The sequence below is a fragment of the Anas platyrhynchos genome, chromosome 2, assembly GCF_047663525.1.
Source record: "Anas platyrhynchos isolate ZD024472 breed Pekin duck chromosome 2, IASCAAS_PekinDuck_T2T, whole genome shotgun sequence".
Classification (NCBI taxonomy): domain Eukaryota; kingdom Metazoa; phylum Chordata; class Aves; order Anseriformes; family Anatidae; genus Anas; species Anas platyrhynchos.
The window spans coordinates 13,476,769-13,500,972 of NC_092588.1; the positions used below are offsets into that span (position 1 = coordinate 13,476,769).

Consider the following 24,204-nt stretch of genomic DNA (forward strand, 5'->3'; position numbering starts at 1 on the left):
TTATGCTAGCTTCCATACTTAACTGTGCAAAGCACTTGCAGAAAATAGGTGTTTTATCTGTATATATTCACGCTCTACCAATGTCTAAATTTGACCATTACTATCTGAGTTGGGTGAGTCTTAGATTACCACCTTGTAAGCCCTCAGCTGCTGTTTGCATTGTTTGGGAGGATATCTTACTACTGCTAAGTAATCACTGTCTTAGCTCTGCTTACTGCTTGCTGTGTTGTTGCTGAGTTCCAACTTTCTGGCAAGGAAACCACTAAAATGCCTTAAGTTTTACCCAATGGCAATGTCATTGACCTTTATGAAGGCAACCACCATGAACAGAACCAGTCTGTCTGAGCTATCTATTTAGCCAAATGCATGTATTTGGGAAGAAAAGTTAATATGTGATAGGAAACCTGCTTGAAACAGAACAGGTTTCTTTCCTTGCTTTTGCCATATGTCATCAGGCACTTGTTGGGAGCATGCCCTAGCCTAAAACACTTCTTCCTAGTGTTGTAGTTTTATTATAAAAAAACTGTAGTAATGGCTGTCAAAATAATAATGAATGGTGAAGCTATTCAAGGAACAGTTTACCTGAAATTATTGCCTGTAATAAAATTTGGAGTGAGAAAACTATTTTTTATTGGTCACATTGTGTAGCTTCATATATATGTGACCTATTCTGTATACATCTGAACAACACGTGCAATGACCCATTTTTGAAAAACTGCAATAAAATAATTAAGTGCAACACAGGTAGAAAACAGAAGATCGCTACGTTTTCCTCTTAATTTGGTTTAACTGATTAAAAGAAGTCATATTGAAATTACTAAACATTTACTCAGTAACTTTCTCTGAGAGCACCTCAGGGACATTGGAATGGGGGGAGGTCCAGTGTAGTTTTTCATGATGAATTTTTTCTTCCTGGATAATTTTCACTGTGCTTTTTTTTTTTTTTTCCCTGTGTGTACATGAATGTACATTAAAGAACCGTTTAAAGAAAAAAAATGGAAATGCTTATGAAGGACCATGTTTCCATTTCCTGTTTTCTTGGGATAGGAGATTTTAGAGTTAAAAAAGCATAAAGTAAGTGTAAAAAGTAAATGAAAACCTTGGGAGTTATGTTTGTTTATAGCTACTGCATTGTGCCGCAGAATTCCTATACTGCTTTTTAGAGATCAGAGTGGAGTGGTCAAATTTTACGGCAGCTTTGCATTTAATAGAAAACGGAATGTTTTGGAATTGGAAATAAAACAAGACTACACATCTCCTGGGACTCAGAAATATGTGGTGAGGTCAATTTTCCATATTTTACCTATACATCTAAGTGTGATGTGAACATTAATAAACATTATTTTTAACATTAATAACAATCTTTTGAACTTTAAGGGTCCTCTTAAAGTAACAGTGCAAGAACTTGATGGATCATTTAACCATACATTGCAGATTGAAGAAAATAGTCTTAAGCATGATATACCTTGCCATTCTAAAAGCAGAAGGTAAGAAATACATAAACTGTAAACATTTTTACTGTGGATACATGAAAATATGTAGGGCATTGATAATAAATAGTTGCTTTTTAAATTTTATAACTACATTTTGTTGATTTTACTGAATAAGATTTACCTGTGATGTAAGGGGAGAGAATAGAATTTACTGCTTTTTGTGAACAGCAAGAAACCTTACATTTTATATGCAGTTCCGAATAAAGGTCTTAAATTTTGTAAAAAGTTTTATAGAGAACTTGTTTGTAAAGGAGAACAAGTTCAGTGAAGCCCTTTGCTTCATCAAATTTTTCAAAAAGCCCTCGAATGGGATTTCTCTCCAAGGGGTAGACACATACAGGGAAGAGAAGTATCTCTTCTCTCAAGAGAAGTATCAAGTGAGGATATATGGATAAAGCACATACATAGTTTTCCTTTTCTGTTAGAGTCCCCAGTGGATTATTTTCTGAACAGAACTAATGTACAGCTTAACTTTTTTTTTTCCTGTTGAGAATTTTTTTTTTGGTGTGGTAAAATACACAGTACTCTAGCAAACTTAATCTCCATTTTTAAGCATATCTTAGTTAGTATGGTAATCTCTAAATACTAATTTTATTTACTATTTTCTCTTTTCTATATAGAAATAAGAAAAAAAAGATTCCACTGATGAATGGAGAGGAGGTAGACATGGACCTTTCTGCTATGGAGTAAGTTAGATAGCTGAAGTTTCTCAGTGTGACACTGAGCCATATCACCCTTATCTGAAGCATGTTGTTTGAAGAATTTGACAGTAAAGTTGGACTTCATTATATGACTGGTAGATTTCAAGACAAAAGTCAGCGTTTTTTGTTGAACCTTGAAGACCATTTAACTTATTTCAGTAACTTATTTATCTCAATGCTCTGTGGTTAATTTTAAAAGAATCTTTTTAGATTACAAATGAATGCTGAAATGCTTCATATCAAAAAGAATATATTTGGGGTAGACAGGACATTGATTTCAGAGGAACTCTTTAGCTCTATGGAAGCAAACTCTTGCACAGAGTAAATATGCATTTTACCCTCCTTGAGCTGGAGCTCATGTTTCCCTCAGGAAGGTGTTTGTAGGTGTTGGTACTTTGTTTGCTTGCTGATGAAAGTAAATTATCTTTTCTTGAAAACTAAGCGGTGTCTCATTGTAGAAGGATAGTTTGCTCATCTCCTTTAAAGTGTTGGAGATTACTAGTAAATAAAACCTTATCTAAAAATGCCCAGAAATAATTTTATAGAGGGAATATACTCATTGAGCAAGTCACTGTTATAGTTTCTCAATTAACAGACATGAATAAATGATTTTTAGATTGTTTTTAGGAGCATTTAGCATCTAGCTCCTATTTGTGCTTCCTGTTCCCATGAATGACTTGTACTGTAATGGTGCTGTCTGAATACTAAGTATAAAACACTTCCTTGTGTAGAATACAACTGAATACAAAGAATACAAGAAAATTCTTCTTTGGGACTAAAACTTTAACCCTGCTTGATGATACTTTTGCTTTTATGATTGTTTGTCCTGGCAGTTCTCTGCAATTGCATGATTACCCGTGTCAGCTTTCAACACAATAGCATGTTTGTGTTTGTAAAGTACTTTCATACCTGTTGATGAAAGCTTTACGCAAAGCTTTAGGTGGTTACCATGGGATTTTCTTTGATTTTTTTTTTTCTGGGAGTCTTCAAGTGTAGAAGGTGATAAAGTGTGCTGCTCAGCCGCGACAGTACCTGAGGAAGAAGATTTAAGTATACTGAGATTATACAATAGTTTACTATGAACTCACACTGTTGTTTAAAAATAGTGAAACTACTGCATTTACTGACATATTTAAGTTTTGGACAGATTGCCCTGGAGGGCTGTAGAGTTGCCATCCTAGGAGTGGGAGACTGGATCAGGTGACTTTCAAAAGTCGCTTCTAACTTTAATTCATGTATGGTTCTTGGACTCTAAATAATTCAAACATAACTCATAACAAGTCAGAACATCTTTTTGATTTCTGGAGTCTTGAAATGCTGTAAACTATTAATGTTTCTCATATCTGTCTTAGTGCTGATTCCCCTTTGCTCTGGATAAGAATAGACCCTGATATGTCAGTACTGAGGAAGGTAGAATTTGAACAGTCTGATTTCATGTGGCAGTATCAGCTTCGATATGAGCGAGACGTGGTTGCACAAGAAGAAGCCATTCTGGCATTGGAAAAGTTCCCCACGCCAGCATCACGGCTTGCACTCACTGATATACTAGAACAGGAACAGTGCTTCTACCGAGTGAGAATGCTGGCCTGCTTCTGCCTTGCAAAGGTGAGGTTGTGTGGATGGGAATAAGGAAAGAAATGTGCTAGACATTGTAAACATTTGAAAATGGGTCAAAACTCACCACAGTTCTTAAATTGGCTTGATATTTAGCCTCTTAAAAGGGTTTGCCAAGTATTTTTAACTTGACTGATTTGAAAGGAAAGCTGTATTATTTTAGTCTGTAAATGGAGACTGCAGAAGGCTTTCATAATTGTCAAAATTGAGATGTCAGACATGAAAACCACAAGGGATTTTTCCAGATTTCATTAAGTGGCAGAAATAAAAGACTTTTGTTCATTTTTTTTCTGAGCCAAAATTCACTTTTTTTTTTATTTTACTGGGAAGTTCCTTGGCTTCTCTGAGAAATTTGAAGTTTCAAAATTCATCTATCTGTCTAATGCGAATTCAGATTACTGCTGTATATTGTTTCAAGTTGAATAGGGGCACAAAGTAAACAGTGTTGGTCTGCAATTAAATATTCATAAAGCCAGGTCGTTGCCATTAAAAAAGGAAGATATTTCTTGTTTAGACACAAAATTAGTATTAAGAATTAAACCTAGAGATCCCTGTAAAACACTTGGAAACACAAAAGAGTAAGAAATTTTGAAAAGGCATGTTACTAACATGCTTTGCATAAAGGCATGCTACTGACACTTTGTAGAGGTTGAATTATTGGTATATAGCTTCCTCTCTGCTGGGTACCTGTTAAGAGTAATTCAGTACCTGTTCAGAATTCAGAAATAAACCCTTTGGGAATATTTTAAAATTTTAATTTGGGAATATTTTAATATTTTAAAAATCAAAATCCAAGAAATGCTTGTGATGGTGTATTTTAATATTACGAAACACTGATAAATAGTGCTGTCAGTGTATGTACTAGGAGCAATACTGCTGCTACCTGACTTAAAATATGTCATAATTAAATTATTTGGAATAATTAAAAGTTTAGGTGCCTTCCACCGGTCAATAATAAAAGAGCAGTTGTTAACAATGCTGAAATGTTTTCTTTCTTTGAATTCACAGGCAGTTGGGCTACAGATAATCATAGCTAGTTTTTTCAGTTGTATTTTTATGAAATTGTATGCAAAAAATGGAATCTAGAGATAAGATGGTTGACTCAGAAAATAATCCTAAATCTATGTGAAAACTACAGTTGTGTTATTAAATCAATGTGAAGGGGCATGGAAGGACATGGTTGTAGATATGTTTACCCATGCTAAGTAGGAGAAAAGTGTAAAATATTCTATTAGTGGTTCCAACGTTAGGCTGTTAGTAAGAATCACTTCCTATTAACTCAGTTTAATTTTCACAGCTTGTAAATATTCAAGATTTGTAGTCTTTATTGGAAAAAGTCAAGTCCTCCATGTTTTGTTAGTGGGAGGGTTATTTTGTGTTAATTTGCGACTTCTGGCTGGATAGTGGTTATTTAGGTGAAACGTTCTTGGTGTGCTACCATGGATACAGAAAAAGTGATAGTGTAATAAATTCAGTTTTATGATCTCATTTTCTAATGTACTACTTGTAAAACAGCACTTCTGTCAAGTGTCCATGTAAAATAGTAAATCCTCATTGATGTATAGATGCATGTGTGCATGTGCAAATACACGCATAGACCACTGAGAAGTTCATGGCAAATGACCTTGCAGAGAAAGGAGAAAATAATAAAGTTAATATCTTAAGTCCTGGGAGCATACAGGCTGATTTTCAGTCTATAGGTTTGGGTCTACTGCAGTGCCAGTGATGTTCTGTAAGATTTAAAAAACAAATGGGAAAAAAAAAACTCAAAACAATGAGGAGTTTTATAGCTGTGCGTTATAGTTATATTTTAGGTCAAATAAGTTGCTAATTTTTATGATATATTGAATTGATAGATGCAGCAATGGAGTATACCTTTTTAAGCAATATTAATGCAAGACAGGCTTCCTGCTACATAAATTTCACATTTTCAATTCCAAGTTGTTCTTCATGGTTTCTGAGTAGCCTTTAGAATTAAACTTCCTCTGTAGGAAAATTTGTTATGTATATTACACAAGAAGCTATACCTGCATCTGTAGTTAAAAGACTTCTGTTACTACAAGTCTAGTCTGACTGCACTATTTTTTCCCTTTAACTTTCCTTTGAAGGCTGACTTAAAAGGAAAATGTCTTTCAATAACGAAGCCCACATCTTACATAAAAGAGAAGGTGAAATTAATTGCTGCCCATCTTTAGGTAGCCTCTAGCTTTTCTTTCTCTTACTGCATATGTAATAGTCTTTGGAATAAGGTAAACTAATTTAAAAGGAGATAATCACATTCATTTTCATTCGTGTGAAAATGGTATTTTCCTCAGTTTGTGGAAGGTCTGTAACACTGGAAAATTCTAAATTTTAGTGTGTGTTGGCCCCATTTGTTAAAAAGCACTCAGACTCAGATATTCTTCTCTGCACGCTTGCATTGTTCCATACAACAAATATATAGAATCCCCAGGGTGCTGGAAAGGCAGAAAGACAGTTTTGTCCTTGTAGAACCTTGCTTCCTTACACCAAAACAGATCACAGCAATAGATTTGTCACCCTGCAGTCTTGCCGTGAATTAAGGTTATTTGAAGAATATTCTATTCTTCGTTCTATGAAGATTAAAGCTGAGAGATGGCTGACTTGCCTTTCCCTTTAGGGGTGGTCTTTTAGGCTTAGGGTGGCTGAGACCTAGGTAAAGTCTAGGCTGAGGTTACTGGCAGGGTAAATTTGGGAAGTTGGTATTGTAAAATCTTCTTCCATCACTGGCTTCTGTAGAGTCAGAAAACTTGGCTTAATAAAAACAGAGTATTTGCCTAAAATATAAAAGAGAAAATAATTAAGAACAGAAGCTTATCATGGAAAGGTAATTAGTTGCTGACATCTTCCAAGTGAAACAATTTTACAAAAACTTACCTTTAATGTAGACAAGATGTATTGGGGATGGCAGGGAAAACTTAGATAATGTATTACGTTGTTGAAAATAGGTACACATTTGAAGGGCAGTATATTTTTGGCAATTGTTCTTTTTTATTATGGGAAATTTGCATTTCTTTACAGCCAACCTGAACTTACAGTGGTGATGTTAATGTGACTTGCCTTTTCTCCTAATTATATAGATTGCAAATTCCATGGTAAGTACATGGACAGGACCACCAGCCATGAAGTCACTCTTTACCCGAATGTTTTGCTGCAAGACTTGTCCAAACATTGTGAAGACCAACAACTTCATGAACTTTCAAAGCTACTTCCTGCAAAAGGTAAAATTTATTTTTCCGATGAACTTTTTAAATTAAATGTCAAAATACAGAAATGTTCCTACAGATGACAACTGTAAGAATGTGAATAGCACAGTCCCATTTTACCCAGTCATTACAAACCCCAAATAACTAGTTCTTTCTTATTTGGTATCTGTTCCTTTCATCTTTGTCAAAAAACACTTAACAAAACTTAGCAATTTTTTTTCTGAGTAGCTGAAGTTAAATTAGCAATTCCTTCAGGAGAGTGGAGTACATATAATAATTAGTTGTATGTATTTGTGAGCTCGTTCTTGCATACAATTTATTGCACAATAACAAAGCTAATCATTTTTAGGTGAATTGATCAACTGTGTTCATTGTTGGCATTTATTTCATACTACAGATAAAATCTCATAAAGCTTATCTTAAATTAGTTGGCCTTTTAGCTGAAGGCTCTACATAATCCTTCTTGCCCTCTCCTTTCCATTAGTTGTCAACATCAAGTGTTGCTGCAGTTTGCTAGTTTGCTTTTTTTTTTTTTTTTACTGGGACCTGTAGTTGTTAGCTGTACAGTGAGTAGCAGTTAAAATAAATGACAGTGGTGTTCTCTCGAGGTTTACTTTGTAATTATTGGATGATTGAGTTACAGACCTCATATTTCTGATTATGGAGACAACCTAAATTTTATTTCTCTGTCCAAAACTGTTTCATCTTCCTCCCCACCATGTTTGTGCTTGGGCTGCCTTCTGTGTTGTTCTGCTCCTTCTCTCATTCTTCATTCTTTCCCACTAAATCTGAGGCTTTTCTCCCGAAGACATCTAATCCCATGTCCAAAATTTATAGTTCAAGGGTGCCTAGAGACCTACTTAGATATTTCTTTTAGAATGAGCTAGTGAGACTAATATCTATCTGGCTAATAATTCTTTAGATTCCACTGACTGTTTTGGGTGTACACCTCTTGATGGTAATGGAAGCTTAGACATCAGGTTCACATGTAAACACTCAAGTGAGGTGTCAGACTCAGAATGAATTCCACTGTCATTTTCTCTCCTTCACTGTTTTCCAATTCTTACCTTTTAGACAGTGCCGTGAATTGAGTCATTTCTTCCATATACAGCTTTGTCTGTCTGCTATAACTAATTATCAAGCAATAATTGCATTGATTTTGATCTGAAGACTGTGCAGCATGTTATAACTTTTTCAAAACACATTAAAATAAAACTTTTTAGAGATTTGGTATTGCAAAAGTAATTGCTTATTTTAAGGGTGTAGTTCTTTTCAGGGCATGACTGTCATTTCATTAACATAAGAATGATGTTAATTTTATTACACAGACTATGCCTGTTGCCATGGCCCTTCTGAGAGATGTTCACAACCTCTGTCCTAAGGAGGTTTTGATGTTTATTTTGGATTTGATCAAGTATAACGATAACAGAAAGAATAAGGTAAAGAATGTGTTTATTTTAATCTCTTTAATCTCTCTTTTTTTGTTGAAAAAAGTCTTAAAGTTAATATACTATGTGATGTATTATGCCACTAATGTAAATACCTAGCAAGAAGAGTTGATAAAAGCTGATCTGCTAAACTAAACAGTAAATGTTACAGAAGATTCTCTAGCTGACATTTGTAGTGACATTTCTTGGATGTTTTTCTTGGAGGAAGCACTGTGCTTGTTGACTTAACTTAAGGACCTGCCTGTCTTCATTTGCACACACAGATCTATTTTTGAGAGAATGTGCATGAAGGTTAACACTTTCTGAATAAATGTAGCATGCAAAGTTAAGCACTTGTTTCCACTTTGAGAAGATTGTCTGAAAGAGCAAGGAAATTATCTTGGTTTTTATGATATATGAGACTCTGGGTTCTGAATAACAGCTCTGGCTTACAGAACTGAATGGTATTCCTGTAGTCAGATTACAGCTGAAACCAAATGTAACGTTTTTCATCAGTAAACTGAAGCACTTGAGTTGGAAATGGCACCTGAAGTTCCTTCCAACACGGAGCACCTCTGAAGGGTGGTTATGGGACCTCTAATATTCTGAGATGATACAAGATTCCACTTCCCCAGCTTTAGAAGAAGTCCACATCTGCTAGGATCCTAACATAATCCTCCAAATTAAGTACTCAAAGTTCAGTGGAACAAATCTGAGTTCTCCTAAATCTCATTTTCTAGTATGTAGAAACACTAACAAGACACTTGTTGAAAAGTACTAAAATAAGGGGATGATGGAATGTGAAGTGGTAAAGAGATAACGTACACACCAGTTTTCACAGGATGTGCTGAGTTGTACTGACATCTCTCCACCACTGAAGGAGAGATCCCGCTTTGCTTTTGCACATGTTGCTTGCGAACATGTGTTTGATACCTTCTGCAAGGTCTAGCACTCCTTGGGTTTGTTTAGGTTAACTAACATGCCACCCAGTACTTTTTTTCTGCTTTTATAGTTGTATTTCTATACTTTTTGCTATGTAGTAATTTGACATGACCAAAAAGTGCTACAGTTAGCACAAGGGAAGGGGTGAAACTGTGTGCCTAGAAAAAAGGAGCAAATAAAGAAGCGAGATTTTCCTTACTAAATAGCGGAGAGGCATTAGTTTACCTGAGAAGCACTTGAAATGGCTATCTAGATGAAACCTCTGATTTTTCAGAGGAGTAAAGCACCCATTAACCTTGGTAACCTTGCAACGGAGTATAAAAAGGGACATGTAATTTTAGAGCTCACACTAGGAAATAATGGCTTTTATTTTACAAATCTGGAAAATTTTCAGTACCTGATATTTTATTTTTATTTTATTTTTTAGAAACCAGTGTATTACTATTGATATGCTCTTATTTCAGAGTGAAAATTAATGGCTGATAGAATATCTGCTTGCTCAAGCGCTCTCAAATCTATATTCAAAACACATTTATTCAACTGTTTTGCTTTCTTACAGTTTGTTTTATGGTTTCCATTTTAACATCTTGTTGTATAACAGTGCTTCAACATTACTTGCTGTATAACAATATATATTGTTACATTGCTTGTGTTTAAATGCTGTTCTTATCTAGTTTTCAGACAACTACTACCGTGCTGAACTGATTGATGCCCTGGCCAACTCTGTGACTCCTGCAGTCAGCGTGAACAATGAAGTCCGAACACTGGATAACTTAAATCCCGACGTTCGACTTATTCTTGAGGAAATTACACGTTTCCTAAACATGGAGAAGCTTCTTCCCAGCTACAGGCATACCATTACAGTCAGGTGTGATTTAGTAATTGTTGTATGTACAAAAAGAGAAGACACGTGAATACTATTTTTGCGTTTATAGTTCTGTAGTTACTGAGATTTTAGCGTACCTCATTTAATCTTATATGGCAAATTCCTTCTAATTTCCAAAAGCTGGTAGTGCGAGTTTGTCTTAATTGTTCAGTTTATGAAAGGTTGACAAAAGGTAGCATAACAATTTCTGTAGAGTACACAACACTAATCTAAATTGTTTTCTGTGAAAATAAGCGCAGTTCTACTTAAATCAAACTGAATTTGGCACAGCAGAGAATCGTTTCAGTGTTCTGCCTAATTCAGAATCAATGAGTGCTACGTGTTAATACTATGAAAATAATTGTAACATGGTAATTAGGTTAATTTTATTCTAGAAAAATGACAAGACTACTTGATTCTGAAGGAGATAACTGTGTCCTTTGTGCCTGGCATTTTGGAAGCCTCATATAAATTTCTTTTTACCCCATCTAGCTGCTTAAAAGCTATTCGAGTGCTTCAGAAAAATGGTCACGTCCCAAGCGATCCTGCGCTCTTCAAGTCATATGCAGAGTATGGGCACTTCGTAGATGTCCGAATAGCAGCATTGGAGGCTGTTGTTGACTACACAAAAGGTACTTTTTCATCTATTTTGACCCTTTGTAACACTTGTGATATAGTAGAAAAGTAAAATAATTACCTCGTTAATATTATGTTGAAGCATTGTCTACCAGAAGAGCTTGTGTGGTGACAAATGTATTGATAAGAGAAGCTGTGATTGCTATTAATGTTTTGTCCTAGAGAATGCAAGTTTTATGAAGGTGTGGTGAGCGTTGTTTCTTAGTTGTTCTGTAAAACTGAATCAGACATCTGGAGTTTTGAAAGAACGAGTAGACAGCAAGATGAGTAGTGATAAGGGGTGCTGGTGATTTCTTTAAACACCTCATTTTCAGTGATTTCTATTCAGTGAGTTCAGCCGTAATGGCTAGTCAAAGCTCTTGGTTTTGATTTGCCTTCTTACTAATCACTTTTTTTTTTGCCTTTTTTTCATGCATCTTATAGCTATCAGTTTTGCAGACCTAGTTTATTTTAGCGATTATTGGTTGATTCTGCTTTGCCATTCCTTATACACAGCCTGTGTTTGTGAGATTTCTGTTTCTTAACATTTTCTTTATCTTAGCTGACTGCTGCAGTTCCTTGAAAAAAAAATACAGGGTGGCTTTCTTAAATGATATTTAAATTTGAAATTCAATCCTGACAGTTTTTCTAGGGAGAATTGGAAATTAATGATTTGCATTTACAAAATTAATATATTCCTAGCTAATCTGTTCCTTTACTTGAATGAGTCTCTGTTCAACAGATTTGTGACACTTCTTGTGTTTGAAGGGTTATTCCTATCAAAGGAGTTGCGTCCTTTAATTGTTTCTCTGTGAGAAGCTTGGTGATTCTAGATTTCTAATTATTCCTCGTCAAATTTCATGTTTTCATTTTCAGGGCAGTAGCTTTTCTCTTGCCTTTCTGCATGAGTTGTTGTTTCCACTTTTTATAAGAAGCTTATTGCTTGTATCTTTCTGCTGTCATTTGTGTCCAAAGACATCTCAAACTAGGTGCATAATGGAGGGTTTTAATTCAATTTCATTGAGTGTATCTGAGAGAATTCAGACCTATCCTTGCACACTGAAACCAAAACAAGTGGTAACTTCAAGGCGTCACCCTCGGGCTCAGTCCTCTTTCTTGTAATTCAGCAGGCATTCTGGATCCATAACCCACTGCAAATATACTGTTTTGTAACCGTGTGAGTGATTACCCAGCTAGAATTCATAACTCTGCTGATACTGGGCATATCTCTTTCTGTTCTGGTGCTTACTTTGTTTTCCTCCCTTCATAGAGTGTTAGTGGAAAGATTTGCTGGAGAATGGAAAGCTTACTCATCAGCCAGCTTCCTTTAGGATAATCTCAATAATTCATCCCACCCTTTGGAAAGACAAACTGATGGAAATAATATTTTCTCATTAAATTCTTGACCTTTTATGGGTGTTGCTTACATCTAATGATTGACTTGGGTAAGAAAGTGTTAGTATTGCAAAGTAGTATGTTACATCTTTAAAAAAGACCTCCTCAGATGAGTTGCTGTGTAAACAAGGTAGGGTATGTTGCTCAAAATGCTCTATAGATACAGGAGGGGAAAACTTGAGTGGTAAAAAGTAGAAGAAAATTACTTGAAGAAATCAGTGATTGAACTCCATATATATTAATGATTGAGCTTACTGTCAGGGCTGGAAATGATGGGTTAGAGTATTACTGTACCCAGCTGCCTTGCCAACAGCTTTTTCTCTGACAAGGGGGTATCAGACACAAATATGTATCTGCTGTAAAGTCAACACAACTCACAACGCAGCCTCCCATGTTATTTAGCCATCCGTGTCACTTCTCAAATACAGCCTTCAAGCACTTAACACACTAGCTCTTGTTCCTGCTGTAAAGCTGGTGGCTTATGGTGTAGGGGTAAATCTGAAAGCTCAGTGTGCTAACTTCAGCTAACCATATAGAAGTCAGAAGTGCTTGTCTTGCAGGGCCCTAAGTCTCTGGCTTTGGAAGAAGAAATGATTGGTCATCTGTTGCCAAGAGGTCTGATTCTCCTTGTTACCTGGTTTCCAGTTCATATTGGATGTAAAACAGCAGCTATCAAATGCCTGTTGCTTGTGCCAATGCTGGCTTTTTAACAGTTCTTGTAAAGGAAGCTTGACTGCTTTTTGTTATTTCCATAAAAAGGAAAGTCTGTGTTTTCTGGGGCAGTGTGGAACTCCCATGTTTTTCTATCAACTCTCAGGGCAGGAATAGTGCTGCCTTTTTTTAAGTTACTTAAAAAGAAATCATTTCACTGTGGAACAGAATAAGTTGTTTTCTTTGCTGCTAATAGTAGGCTTTTTTTGAGACACTCTAACTCTAAAATGCTTGAGGCAGCATATAAGGACTTGGACAGTTGATCTAAACTGGCTTGAAGTGAACAGGAATTACTAACTTTTTAAAGGTAGCTTTTGGTAGTTATATGTCTGCTAGATGTCGTGTATACAACAAAGCAGTTGCATATTTGAGGAGATAAGAACAAACTTGTAAGTATCCCGAATTACCTAATTGCATGAATTTAGTCTTAGAGATGCTCTGTTGTAACTGAGAGCTGAATACAATCTCTTGTAATTTGAAAAAATGTCAAGAGATTTTTACTTCAAAAAACAATCACTTTTATGGCTAGCAGAAGTATGAAGACCTACACATCATTCTTCAGGCTAATAAGATCTATTCTGCTAAAGGTCAGGGTTAATTTGTCATTGTTCCCCAAAATGTCACGTTGCTATACAAATTTGAAGAGATGATTAAAAGCATTAGTAGCAAAGCTTTGGAAGTCCTGCAGGGCTGCTTTACTCTACCAGGTAAATGGCAGGGAAGAATTACTTTATTTCAAGCACAAATAAGATTAGGAAACAACAAAAAAACTTATTTAACCACAAAAATATGATGTTTCTTGGTTCTGTTATCCAGTACTATCAGCCTAAAGGATTAATCTCCCAATTTGCTCATTCTCTAATCACAAACCATTTTAAAATCCATTTTGTTAGCAGTTAAAATTATTTAATCTTGCTTACTATTATGATTTAATTTATTCACACATGTATAACTATACAGCAAAAACTCAGAACAATGTTATTTTTCTTCCATACAAAACAACTTCTTTATGCGCTGTTCTCTCTGCCTTCTGTCTCAAGCAAGGTAGCTGCCAGGAAAGGCGCTGTGCACAGAGCATAGGCAGTCACTGATACCTTGAAAGCATGTCCCAGGCAGAGCTTTTTAAAGATTTCTCAGATTTTAAAGGCAAATCTGCAATTGTACTGGTCTGTGCACGTACAAATTTGCTCTGGCATCATTCCGTTTTGACCTATGCTGTGTACCTGTGGTCTGAATGGGGCAGAACGTGAGCTAGTGAACCCCTTTTAGAGGCAGAGGATGTCAGCCTGGTGCAGTGCCTCACCAGTGTAACCATTTCTGATGTGGCTGGATTGCAGGAAGTGCAGAGCTAATTTTCAATCTGGCTGCAAAAACCTATGTTCAACAAAACAGACTGTTTAAATTTTCAACTAATTAGATGATTTTGTCTTTGCGTCAAGCAGCATTTTCCAGAAGCATGTGCTGATAAGACTCAAAATATATTTTAATTACAAAGTATACTGACTAAAAAAAAAAAAAATAAGGAAGACTACTGAGATGAGTACGCTTACAGTTTTGTGCAAGACCACTGGTCTTCCTCTTTCTGTTTTATAGTTAATGGTCTGTCACTCATTCTTGTGTAAAAGAACTGTCTATTCTCAATTCCCTATGAAAAATGTAATATAGATTCTTGAAGGGGGATATTTGGATGTATTGATACTGCGTACTTCCTTAAACAAAGAAGGTAATTTTCTCAGTGACTTTTGTAGTCAGTGCTCATGGGCAAGCTATGTGCTAATAGTCATGTTGGTAGTAACTGAACAACTCAGGCATGAAGTTCATGTTTCTATTTTGGTGTAAAGTAAAATAATGTGAACTTCCTTATGTTTTGAATTTGCACTATAATTAACGAAATTCCTCTTCAGTAGCAGTCATTCAAGCTCTTCATGTGCTAATTGAGGAAGCCGTGTTCATCTTGATCAACCTTTCCAGTTTGTGAATAATTATACCATTTTTGTTATTTTATTCTTTGCAGTTGATAGGAGCTATGAAGAACTACAGTGGCTGCTCACAATGGTTCAGAATGATCCTGTACCCTACATAAGGTTAGTGAGCAAATAAAGAGCCAGTTTGTTTTTACTAACTACTACGTACATTCTTGGCCTGGGCTTGGTAGAATTGATCATATGCTTAGCTGATTAATACTTCCACACAACTGTTTTTCTCCTTGTTGCTCCTAAGTTGAAATGTGTTGTGATTTTTCAGCAGTTCACATGTCAAGAGTTAATATACTTGCTTCTTAATCTCCGTTATTTTTATGTTCTGCACCTTTAAATGTCTGAAGTGGGAGATCATTTCCTAATCACAAATGATGTATACAAGTCTCATGTTGAATATGGCACAAACAGATTTTATGATATTTATTGAAGACAAAGGTTGAGACCTAACACACATGATGCTTTGCCAGCAAAGAATGTAAAGCAATTGTTAGACTGTAGGTGGGGTGAAAGGATAACACATGAAAGTGCAGTGTAATTTCTAGTATTGCCTGCTTCAACTTTGTTTTCACCAGTGAGCGATCGGATAAAAAAGCTCATAGTTGCAAGTTTGTCCTCTTTTTTTTTTTTTTTTCCTGCCTTTCTTTCTAATGAAAGTAGGTACAGTTAGAAGTCACCAAGGGAGGTGTAGCTTCATACTAGGTAGGAGGTATCATTTCATTTGAGTCTCTAAGGAAGAGTTTGTTTACATTTTGGATAAAGTGTTACATGTAAGCTTCTTCTGAAAAGAAGAAAAAAGGAAAAGGTAATTTTCTTGTCCCAGATGTGTAAAACTACAAGGAGAAAGCTTTCTATATAAAGAAAATACTTATAATAAACAATGGAACACACAATTATTCTCATTCATAAAATGTTTTCAAGTCCAAGTTTAAATAAAGAAAGTGGAAAAATGCATCTGCTTTCAGCTCAATGCATAAATATTGTAAGTAAACATGGTAAGTGTGGAATTTTTATACACCAGTGTAACTTAAGAGGTGACAGTGTTCCTTTCCAGACGGATGTGCACGTCACTAGTTTCGTTCCTGTCATTTTGTATCAGTCATAAACATCTTAAATTATTTTAAAATTCTTTGATGTCAGTTTGTAAGCTTACTTGCCAGGCTAGCTCTTTCTTTGTAATTAGCAAGTCAGCATGCAAAAAAGATTGCTGTTAAACCAAAGAGCATAATACACCCTACAGTTTTGTATCTAACTGTTCAGAAATGATAAAAATCATTTCTAGTAACACTGATTATTTGTAGTGTGTATTGTGCTTTACTTTTTAATCTTTAAATTATATTACTGGTGGTGAATCTGTGTCTGTACATACTGTGTATTTGAAAAGTAGAGTTCTGTAAGAACATTGCAAATTGAGTAGACTTCTTATTCTTAGTCTACTCATTTGGATTTAATAATAAAAAAAAATCATTTATTTTTTAGGCATAAGATTCTGGATATGCTGACTAAGAATCCGCCTTTTACCAAGAACATGGAGTCCCCTTTATGTAATGAAGCTTTGGTAGATCAGCTTTGGAAACTGATGAATTCAGGTTGGTTTTTATGTTTTCTATGTTGTAGGATTGCTAGGACTTGAAAATTCAGTCTCTGAAGTTCTCTTTCAAATATCTACTGAACTTGCCTAGTGATGTACTAGTGGACTCCTTGTTTTTTGTTATTACTTCCTTTACTCCTGTAGTGTGCTTTGATACACTTTGGTATAAAATCCTTCTTTCACCCAGATGTTCACATCAGACATTTTCCCAAATGATACTGTATGTTATGCTTTTCTTTACAGTTTGCTCTAAATTAGGCAGTCTCTCTTTGTCCTCTTTTATCCAACTCTGAGAATATGAGAGGATAACATTTGTGTAGACAAACTTCTAAAACTCTCCAGTAAATTATTTTAAACCTAAGGCTTAATTTGCCTTGTATGATTAAGAAAGATCCTAATGAGAGGAGGGTTTGCATCTTTACCATTGACCTGTTTTTCATTACTAAAGCAGTTTTATCCAGTCCTAACAAACTACCCTTTAACATCTGGCACATTTCTGCAGATTACATGTAAACGTTTATATAGGTTTTTTAGGTCATTGAAAGCTGTCTGTTTTCTGTGTATCATTATTTTTAGTGTTTGAAAGTTTACAGCAACACTCCAGGGGCTGAAGCTGGGAGACTACTAGTAGTTCAGTTTTGCAGGATTTGCCAAGTGTCAAGCACAGAAAATAAACAATTTTGATGTTCCCATCAGAGAGTTTGTTTTTGCTTTTTCTTGAGAGAAGAGTGTGTGCAGTGTTACTCACAACCATTACTTTTTCTTGCAAGTAACAAATAGGGTATACATTCTTATTATGATTCATGGGGCTTTAAGGACTTAAATTTCTATGTATCAAGATGACATAATGTTTCAATTTATTTTCTGTAAGGCATAACCTTAGCATTCCAGGGTGCCCAGAAAGACATTTGTTAATGTGAGACAAGTTAGTAGCCAGGTTTAAAGCTGCATGATTCTAGAATCATGAGTTGCTTTCATTTAAAATAATCAAATAATAGAAAATAGACTCTGATGTATATTTTTTTTTCTTTTGTGTTACTCTACATTAAATAGATAATGCTTACAATTTGCAGTGACTGCAGAGAAATTCAGCAACCAATTGTATTTGCGCTTTTTTGCTGGAAAAGGGGAGAGATATTGACTGAGAATTCATCATATTTTTAAAAAAACTTCAGTTAAAAGCATTTAGTACATTATTTATTAAAATGCTATGATAGATTTGAAATTAATATTTGTGAACGTGTCATTCTCTGGAGAGTATTTTAGTGTTAGAGATGTCCAGATTAATACTTATATCACTTTCTCCCAGCCGTTCATGAAATTTATCAGAGTAGCTTGTAACTGGGTAAGTGTAGGTACATCTAAACTTAGACAAAATGCAATTTAGTCCCCTGAAACTTAGTACTTACAGGGACAGATCTTAAAATTTTATTTTGTGCTGTCTTGCACGGCCCCATTAACATGGCAGTTGGCACATCTGTGTCTTGTTTACCAGATACAGCCCTATTCCTGCTGTGGAACAATATGTCCAATAAACTTGCAATCAGTCAAGAGCTGGGCCGAGTTAACATCAGAATCGCTATATTTGCAGCGTTGCACCAGATGTTAGATGTCTTGCTGTTGTGAATGGTGCCAAACACGCTTTGACTATTTGTGTATGAAGATACAAAAGCAATACAGAGTTTGTAGTGAAAAATAAAATCAACGAAGCGGTGCTTTTTGTGCTACGCATCTACAGCTCGAATGCAAATTAAAGTATTTGAGTACCCAGTGAAGTACATGACACAGTAGTCAGTAGACATCAAAAAGCCCATTTATGCATCGCTGGTTTGTGCTGTCCATCAGGGTGGTTTCCAGAGGTTATAGATCTTAGTCATACTTAAGACTCCTACTGAATTACATAAAGTAAATAAGCAATTGTGACCAAATCCACTGATGTGGGAAGCCAGTTTGGTAAGAAAATGTTCTGTTTTACTTGTCCAATATTAAAACCTAAAGAGAAACTTTAAAAAATAAAAGCATTTTATTTTTCCTTATGTTATTATAACTCGTAGTTTTCCAGTTTAGTATTGTACAGTCTATAATTTAAAGCTTTAATTTAAAGCAGGATCTAGCAGGTGAGTTTGAGTAAATAAAAAGGAGGCTGGAGTAATGAGGGAAGTTGTCTTAGGCACAGCAGATATGTGCATACTTTGATGGATGCAGATTGACTAAAACCATCTTTTTTGTGGAGTAGGGAAGATTGTACCTCTGTATTAACAGTAATCTCTTCGGGATTTTAGGAACTTCACATGACTGGAGATTACGATGCGGAGCAGTAGACCTCTATTTCACACTTTTTGGCCTCAGCAGACCTTCGTGCTTACCGTTACCAGAGCTTGGACTCGTTCTTAATCTGAAGGAAAAGAAGGCTGTGCTTAATCCAACGATTATCCCTGAATCAGTGGCAAATAATCAGGAACCTGTGAATAGTACTAACAATCACGGACAGTCAGTAGGATTTCAGAACACCGTAAGCACAACTCATCTGCACACATCCCATTCAGCTGGCTCGGAGGCCTTGCATTGGTTACCTGTTTCATCTTGTATCGTGTTTGAGCTGCTCATGATTTACCTAAGCTGTGTTTCCACCTTGTTACTTTTATTCCTTCCACTGGGAAAGCTGACACGTACATTCCACATACCTCTTCTGACTGTTTTTAAACCGTTTTGCATAGAAGCTTTTGACTTCTTTTTTTTTTTCCTACTCTTATCATTTGTATTCCTTACAAAACTTTATTTTTCCTGTATTTTTTATGAGACGTGAAGTGCTACACAGAAATGTTTGATGCTGTTAAGAAATTTTCTTTAATTAGACGAAGAACATTGCTTATAGGCAAGATATGCAATTTTCCCAAACAAAACCTTTTATCAGTAATTCTATTACATCTTAAAATGCATAGATGAACTTCTTTAATCAACTTTGAGAAATGAAAGTTGAAACTCAATGTCTTTACTGAACACTTCAATCTGACTTCGTAGTACTGTGCTCTGAAGGATTTGTAACAACTTCTGAAAAGTTGCATGTTCAGTTTGATATCTTCCAGGCTTCTGAGGCTTCAGCCCTAACACGCAATCCATTGTGTAGTTAGAAAATGGATCTGACAAGCTATTCAAGTCATACATTTCTTCAGAATAGCTGCCACTGCTGCAGGACTAAGTCTTTTTGCTGGGTAAAGTTAATTGTGAGGCAAAAAGCTCAACGTATATGGAAATAATAAGTTATTTTCTTAACAGATTGAAAAACTATTTAACTGAAACTGCTTAGGAGTATATCCCGAAAGAGGATGTGAACATGTGATTAGCATGTTTGAAAACTACTCGTTCCACCCTTCTGAATGGGATTTTTTTACTGTTACTATTTCAATCCCATAAATAATTTCTGAATTGCTTTTATTTCAGAGATACCGAGAGTGCAAATTATCACAGTACCTTGCAGGCTGTTACCAGTAGGGGGAGAAAATGATGGTGGAGTCACACCCGTAGAGATACCCTACATATCCACAGAGCATGTAGTAAATCCTTATTTGTTACACACAGACATCAGAATTAAATAACAGGAGACATTTTGTTGCCAGATTTTTAGGCTGCAATTCAGTGGACATCCAAAATTTCCTTAGCAGTCTGTCTTAATCAAAAATATCCTCTCAACTCTTCATTTTCCTATACTGTCCTCTCCCTTGTGCTAGTACAGTTGTTGCTACATAATGAGTTGGATCAGGGGAGGATCTGGTTGAAAAATAGGATTTTATGAACAGGTATTTCCTGCTGAATCAGTTTCCTAGTTAGTTCATCATGCAGTTATACGAATGCTTGTGGTGGCCCAGGACAGAAACTAGAGAAAGGGGAAGAGGCTGCTTCTGTTAGCAGCAGCGCTGCCTATGGCATTAGTATAAGCCTCGATGCACACTTCATCCTTTGTGTCTTCTCCTCGGCCTCATCTCCATTCTCCTACGACTTACTTTGCTTAGGTGATCTTTTTCACTGTAACACACCAAAAATTCAGGGAATCGAGTTTCCTCATAGAAAAACAAACCAGAAATACAAAACAAAGGCACTCTCTTGCATCAATCAGCCAAAGCTTAAAACAAAAGCGTTTCACAGCAGCAGTGTGTTGGGTTAAATAATAAGGATTAAAAGAGGGAAATGCATATTTGAGGTTAAAAGAAGAATAAATAGGTGATAGAATGCATCAGGCTAACTAGATTCTTTAAAGCAGTATGTTCTGAGAGCAGAAGCGAGCTAAAATCAGTCTAATAGACTGCTTTGATGCTGAACATGCTAGGGATGGTGGGAGTCACCCACTTTATAAAATTTCAGTTGCTCAGGGCAAGAATTTGTGGGGTTGGAATACCCTTTGTGTAATAGGGGAAGAGCAGTTGCAGTTGGGCAGCATGTGCTCTTTAGAGACCATGATAAGGTTTTTATCTAGGTTTTAGTGCTTCATAATGCTTGCTGCTATGGGCACTTAATTTTCCATCTCTATTTTGCGTATTAGACTTGTTGGAACACCTGTCTCCTGTTTTAATGACTACTTGTGTAACTTACTAGACTCTCCTGCTATTTTTATATTTCTCTGATCCTGTTTGTGTTGTTAATCTAAGCAGTAATGTACAAAACAGTTTAACTCTCTTATAAATATTGCTGTGATATCAAAAATAATACCAGGCTATAATCGCTCATTCTGACTTGTATTCAACAAAGAAAGCATTGGCATTTAAAGCTAATTAAAAGAAGATTTAGCTAAATCCCATGCGTAGATCAGAGGCTATCACAGTTTTTGAAGAGATTTGGAATGAGGAGAGTCTGAGAGGCACAGATTTATAGAAAGGCTATTCAGAGGCAGCAAATGTTGTTGCACACCAACAGTACCATGATTGTGAGAAGGGACAGAAAAGATGCCAATGCTAGATATGCAGAGGGAGCAGGAATAGAAGTAAAGAGAAACCATGTTTGTAGGAGAGGTTGGCACAAATCCATGCAGGGTTTTAGAAAATACTTCTTGCCAGAACTACAGGGAAAACTTTGTTCAAATCACCCACTTACTCAGAAGTGTTTTCAGCTATCAGGGCTCTTTTAGGCTGAAACATGGCTCTTGCTATCTTCTAATTTTGATCTTTTAATGCTGCTTCAGGAGGATGATCATCTTATTAAGGAAACAGCATCCAGCATTTCTGGTCATCAGCAGGGGGTGAAGAGGAAGGCTGATATGCCACTCGGGTCTCCATTGGAGCCAGGGCAAATACTAGAGAAGAATGAAGACAGTAAAGTCAAACTCAGAATCAGAGTAAGAAATGGAAATTCAACTTGCACAATATGCAGAGTATTTGGAATAACAGCAATGGCTTCTGCTGACTTTCCTTAAAGCTGTGTTCAAACAAGAGACATGTTGTGTATGTGTGTACAGTAGTTGTTACGCTTACTTTGGCAAAATCATTTCCCATCAGATGCTTTATTGGCTGGCAAGAACTGAAGTTGACAGTTAATGTTCTTGTTCACACAGCTTCACGGTAAATTAGAAGGGTAGACATTGACGCCTTTTAATTTCATTGAATTTTTATTCCTTTGCAGTGGTAGATATCACTTCCTTTCCCTTTCACCCCCAGTTTACTTCAAAAAAAAAAAAAAAAAAAAAAAGAAAATTTTATGAAGTGATGTTCCTAAGAATTAATTATTAGCATCTGCTTATTTTTTTTTTCCTGATATCATAGTTCTCAAACTCTCAAGAAGAGGAGGAGATTGATATGGACACGGTTCATGACAGTCAAGCCTTTATTTACCATCATTTGAATATGTTGGAGAGACCGTCAACACCAGGTATGAATAAATTTATTGGCAAATGATAATAGGAATTTTTTGACTGTTTTGGTTGTTGGTAAGAGTTAAATGTTAGCTGAATTCAAGGAAATATGTAAAGGGTGCACAAGAATATTCTTTAGCTTTCAGTGTATTTATAGGTAATTGTGTACATGTGTTTTCATGCATATCTACGTCAGGTGAGTATGTGTCAGGCTTATAACAATGAAAAGCTAAGGAATTAATAAAATAAAAAAGTGAAATAGAACCTCAACTGCTTGGGTGAAACTTATTTTGCAGAAGATATGATTTTGAGGATTATCTTAAAAAAAAAAAAAAGCAAGACATCAGTTAAAAAAATCTTATGACTTGTAGCTTACCATCAGTAGTTTAAATTTGCAAAGTTGAAATTTGCAAGCCTCAAAGATACTTAGAAGGGCTCTTTAAAGCTGAAAATACAGTTTAATTTCTGAACCTTTTTGTTATTCCTACCTTTCTTTGTCATAAAATATTTGACAAAATTACTGCTCAAAAAATAACGTTTCTTAGAAACCTTAAGGCAGGCCTTTATAAATTAAATTAATGTAATATTTATGTATCGTGTATATAAGCAATTTAATTAAACCTTCATTAATGAACTTCCACCTTCTTTTCTTACCTGTCCCAGCAAAGAAATGTCGTAGTTAGTCTTGGTTTCTGAAAACCTTTTGACTATGTTTTTAACTTTAGTTCCCAGATGTACTGGTGGAGCTAAGCTGAGGTAGTGTGACCGTGGAACAAACCTTTTGCAACATCTTGGGTGCACACCAAAAATAAGGTGTTAAAATTTTCAGATTGCAGTCCCTGCAGGGTGTAAAAGCTAAGTGTTTGGCCCCAGAAGTTGGATTCAGGGTACTCTACCCTCTCGCTTGTTTTTCTGTTTTTATCCAGTGGTTGCCTAATGTCCAACACAAAAAACCTTAACAGCAGGATCTGGAACATCGGTTTCCTAGGGTCTGAGCACTGGGTCCTTAACTATGCTGACAAGTGACCTCATCTGCTTTCCCTGTGACCTGAGTGTTCCTGGCAGTTCATGGCCCCATTGAGGAGGGCTGGTGGTGGTTCTGCTCTGAGTATCCTGCTGAGCCTGGTGCCTAGGGTGCTGGCCAGGGATGTGGAAGCTGTAGGTTCATACTCCCATAGGGCCTAGAACTTCAATTTTACTTCCTTGGCAGATATTCTAGCCGCTAAGGTTTGTTTTTTTCTGAATAAAAGGTAACTGCTGTCATTGCTCAGCTAACAAATTAAGTTCATATGGGGACAACACAAAACACAGGGAGGTCTGGTTTCTGGATTCCAGATGGCCTTTAGTAGATATGTGCCTGTCCAGCCAGCTCCACCAGGATGGATTTGCTGTTAGGTATGGAGAATAGGAAAACTCACAACTTTTTCCCTAGATCATAGCCATCCCAGTAGAATAAAGGAGAAGGGGGCAAATGGGTTGCTCTCAAGAATTTAGGAGCTTAATTTTACAGAATCTTTACTTTAAACCTCTCAGAGCTGCTTTGAATTTTGTCCTTGGTGTTACGGACAGCCGTCACATTTTCTGTTACGGCAAAGAATGACACATCCAGGGCATGCAAGTGTGAAGCTGATCCACTGAGGATTAGTATTTATAACTCTTACTTGATATTTTGCAACAAATTTCTTTACTAGACTTACACACTCTACGGGATATAAAGTCATAAGCAAAACTCAGCCAAATACGTCACAAATAGGACTTACGGGACCCTCTGTCAGCCAGCTCTGTGCTTGGGAATGCTCTGTGCTGTAATT

At 36.0% G+C, this 24,204-nt stretch overlaps 1 protein-coding gene across 2 annotated transcripts in view; it reads left to right on the forward strand.

Annotated features, from left to right (window-relative positions):
- The window catches only part of TAF2 (TATA-box binding protein associated factor 2), a 56,209-nt gene that overhangs the window by 23,006 nt on the left and 8,999 nt on the right, over nucleotides 1–24,204 (forward strand). Inside the window, exons 13-25 of one of the 2 annotated variants that reach the window (XM_038173955.2) lie at nucleotides 1,164–1,278; nucleotides 1,378–1,487; nucleotides 2,114–2,179; nucleotides 3,547–3,799; nucleotides 6,907–7,047; nucleotides 8,361–8,471; nucleotides 10,076–10,269; nucleotides 10,759–10,898; nucleotides 15,002–15,071; nucleotides 16,443–16,552; nucleotides 18,837–19,066; nucleotides 21,728–21,880; nucleotides 22,305–22,410. In XM_038173955.2, coding sequence (XP_038029883.2) covers nucleotides 1,164–1,278; nucleotides 1,378–1,487; nucleotides 2,114–2,179; nucleotides 3,547–3,799; nucleotides 6,907–7,047; nucleotides 8,361–8,471; nucleotides 10,076–10,269; nucleotides 10,759–10,898; nucleotides 15,002–15,071; nucleotides 16,443–16,552; nucleotides 18,837–19,066; nucleotides 21,728–21,880; nucleotides 22,305–22,410 — 1,799 coding nt within the window. The remainder of the gene's footprint in view (nucleotides 1–1,163; nucleotides 1,279–1,377; nucleotides 1,488–2,113; nucleotides 2,180–3,546; nucleotides 3,800–6,906; nucleotides 7,048–8,360; nucleotides 8,472–10,075; nucleotides 10,270–10,758; nucleotides 10,899–15,001; nucleotides 15,072–16,442; nucleotides 16,553–18,836; nucleotides 19,067–21,727; nucleotides 21,881–22,304; nucleotides 22,411–24,204) is intronic. The other variant, XM_072034356.1, reaches the window with a different exon arrangement.